This window comes from Carassius auratus, unplaced genomic scaffold (assembly GCF_003368295.1).
Source record: "Carassius auratus strain Wakin unplaced genomic scaffold, ASM336829v1 scaf_tig00044721, whole genome shotgun sequence".
NCBI lineage: Eukaryota > Metazoa > Chordata > Actinopteri > Cypriniformes > Cyprinidae > Carassius > Carassius auratus.
This window is the reverse complement of record NW_020526846.1, coordinates 2,109-10,708: the sequence shown is the minus strand read 5'-3', so window position 1 is coordinate 10,708 and position 8,600 is coordinate 2,109. Positions and strand designations below refer to the sequence as shown.

The 8,600-nt window shown below is 41.7% G+C and overlaps 1 protein-coding gene across 1 annotated transcript; it reads right to left on the bottom strand.

The window, feature by feature from the left end:
• Positions 1-2,074: 2,074 nt before the first annotated feature.
• On the bottom strand, positions 2,075-5,750 carry LOC113087402 (uncharacterized). Its single transcript, XM_026255581.1, has 5 exons — positions 5,515-5,750; positions 4,444-4,531; positions 3,682-4,339; positions 3,027-3,186; positions 2,075-2,416 (listed from the first exon to the last, which is right to left on the bottom strand). Exons 1-5 carry the CDS (start codon positions 5,669-5,671, stop codon positions 2,277-2,279), a joined length of 1,203 nt encoding a protein of 400 aa, XP_026111366.1. The 5' UTR covers positions 5,672-5,750; the 3' UTR covers positions 2,075-2,276.
• Positions 5,751-8,600: the final 2,850 nt, after the last annotated feature.

The window sequence follows — 8,600 nt, the reverse complement described above, 5'->3', positions numbered from 1 at the left end:
AGATATCAAAAATCCCCTGGCAATTTTTCATCCCCAGTGTCTTGAGATCATGTTGACCAAGTTTGGCGGCAATCGAGAAAAAAACCTATGACAAGTATTTCAAATTCCAGAGCATGCGCTTTTTACATAACTCTAAATAGCTGACTTCCTGTTGGGTGGAGCCTATGACATGCAATACGAAAGTTGTTCGGCACGATGAGATCTATATGTGTACTGAGTTTCATATGAATATGTGCAAGTATGTGTGAGCTATACATCAACATTTCTGACTGTGTTCCAGGGGGCGCCGTAGAGCCCCTGTGCCACGCCCGGGTCCCAGCCTCTGCAGGCTCCTAAAGGCCACATATTCCAAAGTGTGCGCAAATTTTCAAGAGTTTTTGAGTATGTTAAGGACCCCAAAAGCCCCCACAACTTTGACGAAAAATTTGAATACTAAACCCTAAATAGCCAACTTCCTGTTGGGCGGAGCCTATGATATGCAATACAAAAGTTGTTTGGATTGATGAGATTTATATGTGTACCGAGTTTCATTCGTCTACGAGCAAGAATGTATGATATATGGCCCTCCATATTCCAGGGGGCGCTGTAGAGCCCATGTGCCACGCCCGTGTATCAGTCTCTGCCCGGCCCTAATGGCCGCAGGTTCCAATCTGTGTGCCAATTTTCAAGACTTTTTAAGCACGTTAAGGGCCCCAAAAGCCCCCGAGACGTTGAAAAAAAAAAAAAAAAAATAATAATAATAATAATAAAAAATAATCCTAAGGAAAACAATAGGCCTCTCGCACTTTGGGCTTGAGCCCTAATAATCTTTAGGGGAACAATAGGGCTCTTCGCCCCTTCGGGCTTGAGCCCTAAATATAGCTGCAAGCAGCGATGGCGGGCTCAAGCCGTCAGTGCAACGCCACCCCGGTGGCATCGGGAAAACTGTGCCCAGCGGGCATAAGCATTTACAGTTACCCTCTGGCAATCAAATTTTAAGGGATATGGCAGTTAAAGGGTTAATCCGACCCATCTAGACTTTGAAATCACATATACAGAACAACCCAGCCAACATTTGTATGTGGGGCCCATATGGTTGTGAAATGGGCTGAAAAATGGGCCCCATGTAGGATTGTCCGCGGGTTACATAATGGCCCCATGTTAATTGCCCAGATGAATTTCATGTAGGATTGTACTTGGTACTAGTTGGGACCCAAGTGGGCAACATGCACAAATCCCATATTGGTCCCAGCTTTATCCAAGTCAACATTTGTATGTGGGGCCCATGTGGTTTTGAAATGGGCTGAAAAATGGGCTCTGTGTGGGATTGTCCGTGGGTTACATAATGGCCCCATGTTAATTGCCCAGATGGATTTCATGTAGGATTGCACTTGGTACTAGGTGGTACCCAAGTGGGCAACATGCACAAGACCCATCTCGATCCCAGCTTTAACCCAGTTGACATTTGTATGCGGGGCCCCTGTGGTTTTGAAATGGCCTGAAAAATGGGCTCTGTATGGGATTGTCCGTGGGTTCCATAATGGCCCTATGTTTATTTCCCAGGTGGATTTCATGTAGGATTGCACTTTGTACTAGACGGGACCCAAGTGGGCAACATGCACAAAACCCAGCTCGGTCCAAGCTGTCAATATTTGTATGTGGGGCCCATGTTGGTTTGAAATGGGCTGAAAAATGGGCTCTGTATGGGATTTTCTGCAGGTTCAATAATGGCCCCATGCCAACTGCCCACATGGGTTTCATATAGAATGGCACTTATAAACAGTTGGGCTCCTTACTGGGCAAAATGTAATAAGACCCATCGTGGTCCCAGCTTTAGTATTTTTTTTTGTGGGTACTACAAGGTTACTGCATGGGCTGAAATATGGGCTGAAAGTGCGTTTGTTCACGGGTTCCATGTTGGCCCAAGCAACTTACTCATTTAGGTTTTATGCAGGATTTCACAGGGCTGTAGGTGGGGCCCAACTAGGAATCATATGCATGTGGCCCAACTAGGGATCATCTGGGTTCCATCTAAATGAGAAGCAGCACCACACATACAAGTTTTTAAGCAGTAGAGAACACAGTGAGACTGAAATATGTTCAAAATCCAGCTTTATTTAACTAACCATCATGTCATGTTTATGTCACAATGGCACAAAACTATTTTAGAACCAGCCATGAGTGTTTGGGAAAGCTGCCAACCCACCATATTTGAGAACACGATTGACAGAAAAAAACACAATAACTACAACAGCTAGATGCAGCTACTTATAACCTTATAACCTTTTCAGTCAAATTTAAACTGCAGCCATCTTTTGGTGCATCCTTGATGCCCTTTGTCCTCCTCTGTCTCTTGCTCCAGTAAACCATTTTGACAGTGCCCTCTCAGCTTCTTGCTGGTTGACCTTTGATGTCAGGGGGTTGTTCTTAAGAGCCTCTGCAAAAACAAATTAATTTTTAATACAAACAAATTAATTTTACAAATAGGGATGGTCTGATCAATTTGCCGCGGATCAGTAGCGGCAGATAATCACATTATGGATGACTCAATTCAGACTATTATTTTCATATGTCGGGCTTTACAGGATTAAGTAGGCATGTGGGGAGGAAACTGGAAGGTATGGAATTCAGTAAATAATTATACTGTAACAGCAGACATTCTGTCTGCAGATTTTAAAATGAAATTAGTAACACTTTACAATAACGTTCTATTTTTTGTTAGTTAATTACCTTTATAACAATGACAAATACTTCTAAAGCATTTATTAATCTTAGTTCATGTTAATGAACAACATTTACTAATACATAACCAAAATAAAACATTTTAGCTGTTAATACAGTATAGTTTAATGAACCTGAGTTAATATGAGTTAACAATTGTTAGTTGTGTTTTCATTAAATAATGAACAATACCCTAACAAAAGCATTGCTCACTGTTAGCTGATAGTAGTTAATGCATTAACCAATGTAAACTTATTGTAAATTGTCACCATCAAATTTAAGATCATTATTAACAACTGAAGTTTTTACTTCGTTAATTTACTTACCATACACAACGTTGAAAATACGCAAATCTTTAAACTTTTTTTTCCCATGACGGCCAAACAAATTGTACTCCAATGCCAGCTCATTTGAAAAGACGTATTTCATCATTCTTCTCGTTGCGTCATCTATACTTGTGCCGCCCACATCTGCCACCATGGCAACCTAAGGATGAGAGCCAAAGATAGAAAACAAAGGTTTACATAAACTGCAAAAACAATAAGCTAAGATTAATAAAAGAGATTCCTGAAAGTATACAGAAAATTAGTTGCAATAGATATTTTTATATCAAATGGTAATTTGCAATCTATGTACAAATACTTTAAATTAAACTTTATTTTAGACTTAAAAAGGTATAGCAATAAAAAAAGAAAAAGAAACCACAACAATTTATCAATTAAAATAAAACTGTGAGCCTGTCCTCCAACAAAAAACGACCATATAGGTTGTTTATGCAAGCAAACCAGACTGCAAATCCAAGACTGCAAATACAAGAGTACAAAACATTATTATGAAAACGATCTTTTGCCGATAGGGGTGCAATTGTAGTATACGCTCTGATGGGTCGTATTTCAGGGATTTGGACAAACAACCTATCCGAGCGTATTGGTTGAAGGACAGGTTGAAAATTGTAGGCCTTATAACATAATGTAAACTTACAACAGCAGACATGACACTACGATCCCCCAGCTTCTGATCAAGAGCCTCAAGGTCAGCCTGGGTTTTTAGAGGTAAGACAACTCCTTCAGGAACCTCTACCATTGATCCGTCTTGCTTTTTCAGCAGGGCATTCAACATCTTTCCATGAACACGTTGTGTCTCCTTCACTTCTTCTAAAACTGTTAGAATTTTAGTGAACATGGCTTCACAAGTTGGGCTGGCAACTCCTCGGGCCGTCGGGCTGGTAACTGTAGCTGGGGAGCTGGCAACTCCTTGGGCTGTGGGGCTGGACACTCCTCGGGCCGTCGGGCTGGTAACTGTAGCTGGGGAGCTGGCAACTCCTCGGGCCGTCGAGCTGGTAACCGTAGCTGGGGAGCTGGCAACTCCTCGGGCTGCGGGCCTGGACACTCCTCTGGCCGTCGGGCTGGTAACTGTAGCTGGGGAGCTGGCAACTCCTCGGGCTGTGGGGCTGGTAATTGTAGCTGTGGGGCTGGTGCCTCGTTGGGCAGTGGGGTTTTGGAAGTAATTGCTCACTTCTCTCACTGCTGGCCAAAGGAGTTGGTTTGGTGGAGTGGGTGGAAGCTCCTCTGAAGAATCTGAATTCTCACTTGATTGCAGTTGGGTGCTCAGTTGACTCTGGAGGATTTTTGCACTTGGCCTAGAGAAGTTAACACAAACATATAAGACACACTTCACCTACTACCTTCATATTATTTCTAGAGTGCATGGAATTTGACCTGAATTGCTCCAAATAACACCTACCTTTTTTTTCTTGAGATATTTTCTGTGTCTGTCAAGTCTGATGAATACTCAGCTTGGTGGAGTTTAACCCTAGCTTCGGCGTAAGATGCTATAAAACACAATGATACACAAAAGGAGTGAGGCAGATTTTGAAATTCACATTAGCGTTTAGTACCACGAATGCAACATTTGTTCCAGAATATATGCAAATAACTATAAATCAGATTTCACATCTTATTTGCAAAGTGCTATTGTGGTTGCAGGTTTTCTTTGCTATCTATCAAGAGCACATCTGATTTAATTAATAAACTGTATCAAGCCGGTGTGATCCTCTAGGAGTGAAAACCTATAGTTATATCAGCCCTTTATGTATTACTTTGGGAAACAAAGGGTGTACTCACACTAGGCACGGTTGCCATGAACCGGGCCCGAGTACGATTGTCCCCCCTCCCCACTCCCCCTCTGGCCTGCACTCACATATAGGGTTTCAGCATTCGTGCCGGAGCACGCTTACGTCATTATGATGCGACGGTTTCGGGATAAACAGGAAGAGCGGCGCTCTCTGAACACAATAGAGTGCATCGCTCTGTTTTCTTTGTGGATAATTTTGTGTTGTTTGGTCCACAGCGCTCTCACAGCCTGTTGTTAAACAGATGTGTTGCCTTAGTGGCGCGAACATTTTCACGTAATTGTGCTGTTCGTATGAGGATGTTTGCAAGGTACCAGCTGAAGTGCAGCAAGGACTTTGAAGTTTTTAGTTTTTATGCGTTTTGCACCTCTGCCGTAGACCAAAGCGACCCTTTCCCTGCCATGTTGGTTTTGGAGCGTCGAAAACCTCTTCCAAGCGGGCCAGGGCCGGCTAATCGAGCCGCGCCCGGGCACGGTTCGGAGCACTCACACTAGTCAAACGAACCGCGCTTTTCTGGTCAAACGCACTCGGGCATGGTTCAAACTGGCTAGTGTGAGTACACCCAAAGATGTAAAGAAATTAACACAAACATAAAGAGTTCAAGGGTCAAATAACTAATTAATAGAAGCAAAGTATAGCAGTATTTATTCTACTATATTTAATAAAGGAGGAAAATCAGTTACCTGCGTTTCCCATTACACGAACGTTACACGCTATCCAGTTGCTGGCTGGTGGTGTGTGCTCTTTTACAGCCTTCGTTACATTGGATAGTGAGACTGGTGGCCACCAGCATACTTTTCTCTCTGTGCCCTTGAACCACTCGAATGGAATTATGTCCATTTTCTTGCAGCCATCGGAGTCAACCTCATCCACAAACTCCACAACACTGAACGAGGACACCCTGCAGAGTTCAATAAATCATGTACTGTGTAGCTGAGGCAAAGCCACAAACATATGATTAAGAGGCAATAAAAGCAGCGGTTTAGTGAAGTCTGTCACTGGAGCACTGGAAAGCTGACCAGATAGTTTTGATAGCAGACAGACTCCAAGTGATGTAGAATCAAGGGGGTAGTTGAAAAAACATGTCCCTGTCTGAAAAAGTTCATACACCACATGTGTTCCTCCAGTCACAGTGGAATGCACAATGTTCCGCACAATCCCAACTCTTCCCTCAAGTTCAAAACAATTGGTACCAATGGAGCTTGAAATCATTGTGTCTTTGTGTTTGAACATTTTGTATTGAACATACTGATGCAGTGGAAATTCTGTCAGCATTGGTACAAATTCATGAGGCTGTGTCAGTTTAACATTTTCAGGCATTTCTTCGGACATGTGAGCAAATAATTGCCTTTCATAAACACGCCTGACAATTTGTTGCACAGGATTCTGTGGTCTTCTCACCATTTTTTTCAACTGTCCTAAATAATTTTCAAATGGAAAACATGAAACTGAATCCAGAGGGCCATACTTTTTAGCATCATCTGCTAAATGTAGAAGACTGTGTGTATTGTTTACCAGATATTTTGTCCCATATATCTTCTCAAAGTTGGTAACAAAACATCTTAATAATTTTTGGGCATACCCATAGAATTCTCTACACATAGGAGACAAAAGTATTCTCATAGCAGATGACAACAAAAGAAAGTTTTTGTACTGTTGATGTGGTAATCTTTGAAAAAGCACAACAGGCCCTGTATATAATAAAAACTGCCTGAATTCTGTAGCCTTCCATTGGCTGTACTCAGTCAAAGAACGTGGCTTTCTGGAGAAGCTTCGAGGTAAGCTTGGTCTACACAGTTTCAAGTGATCAGAGATAGCAGATAGAGTAGAAGATGAAACCCGACACTGCAATGGTCCCTTGAACCACAGAGCAATTAATTTACGGACAATGCCCAAGCAAACTAAATGCATATAGTCCAAAGGAAAACTGGAAACCATGCCAATGCCTAGGCCCTGGAGAGGTGATTTAGAGTGGTGGTGCTCTTCATCAAACATTTGATCAAACTGAGTGTCTGTTCTTAGGCTTGAATCCATGTCAGGAAACACAACTTTACCATCAAGATAAATGCCATACTGCGTGCAACGCTCACAAGAACTGTAGCCACCATGTCCTTTGACACATTTTAAAAAGGCTCTTGCTGGAGTGTCACAGATAAACGCATCTGGCAGTGGTACATTGTAGTGTTTACCATTAAAGGTTACACCAACTCTTGTGACAACTTTTAAATCTTCTATAAAATCATGCATGAAGTCGTTTACAGATTCAGGTTTACAGGGACCTGCATAGACACCAATTATAAACACATTTGTCTTTGGTAATTCAACTATTTGACCTAATATAGGCCACAACTGCATATTAGAGCTCCTAGAAAGAGGTAATCCATCAACATTCACACGAACAGTCAATGTATCTGTTGTCAGTTCACTCTCGCTTGTAATTTTCAATTCTGAAATTATTGCACTTGTAAGGCCAAAATGATAGTAGCTACCCTGACCCATCTTTTTCACATCACATTCTTTCACTGTACTGAGGAGAGTTCTGGGGTCCTTTGGTAAATCTAAACCTAGCTCCAAAAGAATACCTAATAGTTCTGAAAGTGCAGAATGAGATACATTTCGGTTAGCTGCCCATTCAGCCAGTTTCTTTTTTGCATCACTATGGGGTTCCTCTTCCGGATTATCAGAGCAAGAATCTTCATCAGGATCACTTGCCATGTACAAGTCATCAACGTCAGTATCAACATCAAAATCCAGATTTACAGTTTCATCAGCATTGTCCTCAATATTTTGCACTGCCTGGTCCACAGCCTGATCTGCCTGCTCCAAAGCCTCCATTGCAATATTCATTAAATGCTGCTGCACTCTGACTTTGATTCTTCTCCTCCTCGTCCGTGAATTGCCATTAAGGTAATCCATTTCACTACAACACACAGAGACCAGGGGCAGAAAGCGATATGTACTGTATGCTGCGTCTTCCAGAGGTCGCATTTGAAGGCTGATTATGTCATAAAAGATGTCTTATTTAAGGAAAGCAAACTTAATAAAAATGTAGTTATTTTTAGTGAGGTGTCAAATATTGTAACTTCTTAATTTGCAATCTAAGGGTTACTTTTCTTAAATGAGATCATCTCAATGACGTATGCATCCTTAAAATAAGACCCCCAAGGATGCAACTATTGGAGCAGTTAAGTCGAGTCATCATTTACCTATTATATTTAGTTTTGAGATCAAAAATATGCATAATGGAAGAGAGTTTAGAATTTCAGCATTTAATTCTTGATATTTATATGCGTAGGAGTTGGGGCTGTGTGATTAATCGGAATTGATTTCCAATTTTCCAACGATTATGAAAACAAGTTAATCGATGCAAAACGATTAATGTGCAGCTGCTGCATTCTGTCCCATGCACCTTCCTTTCATTCACAGCGGTGCACTTTCATTCCTCCCTAAAAGCCCAAACCAAATCAGCCAAATAAGTGAGTGTTGTTGTCACAATCCCTGTACTGTCTTGTGTTTGGTAGGACTTTTATGTAGAAATAAATTCTTAGATCCCCATCGTTTCTGTGTTCACTTCCTGTGTTTGGTTCCGGTTTCTCCTTATGCCTTGTTTGTCACCATAGGTACCCTTATTAGTTCCCATGACATCAATCACCAACACCTGTCCCATGTCAGCCCCTTGTTAACCAGTCTATTTAAACCTCTGGGCTTCAGTTGTTCGTTGGTCGTTGTTGCTGTTTGGGTATCAACGTTGTTCCCCTGCCTCTGCTTT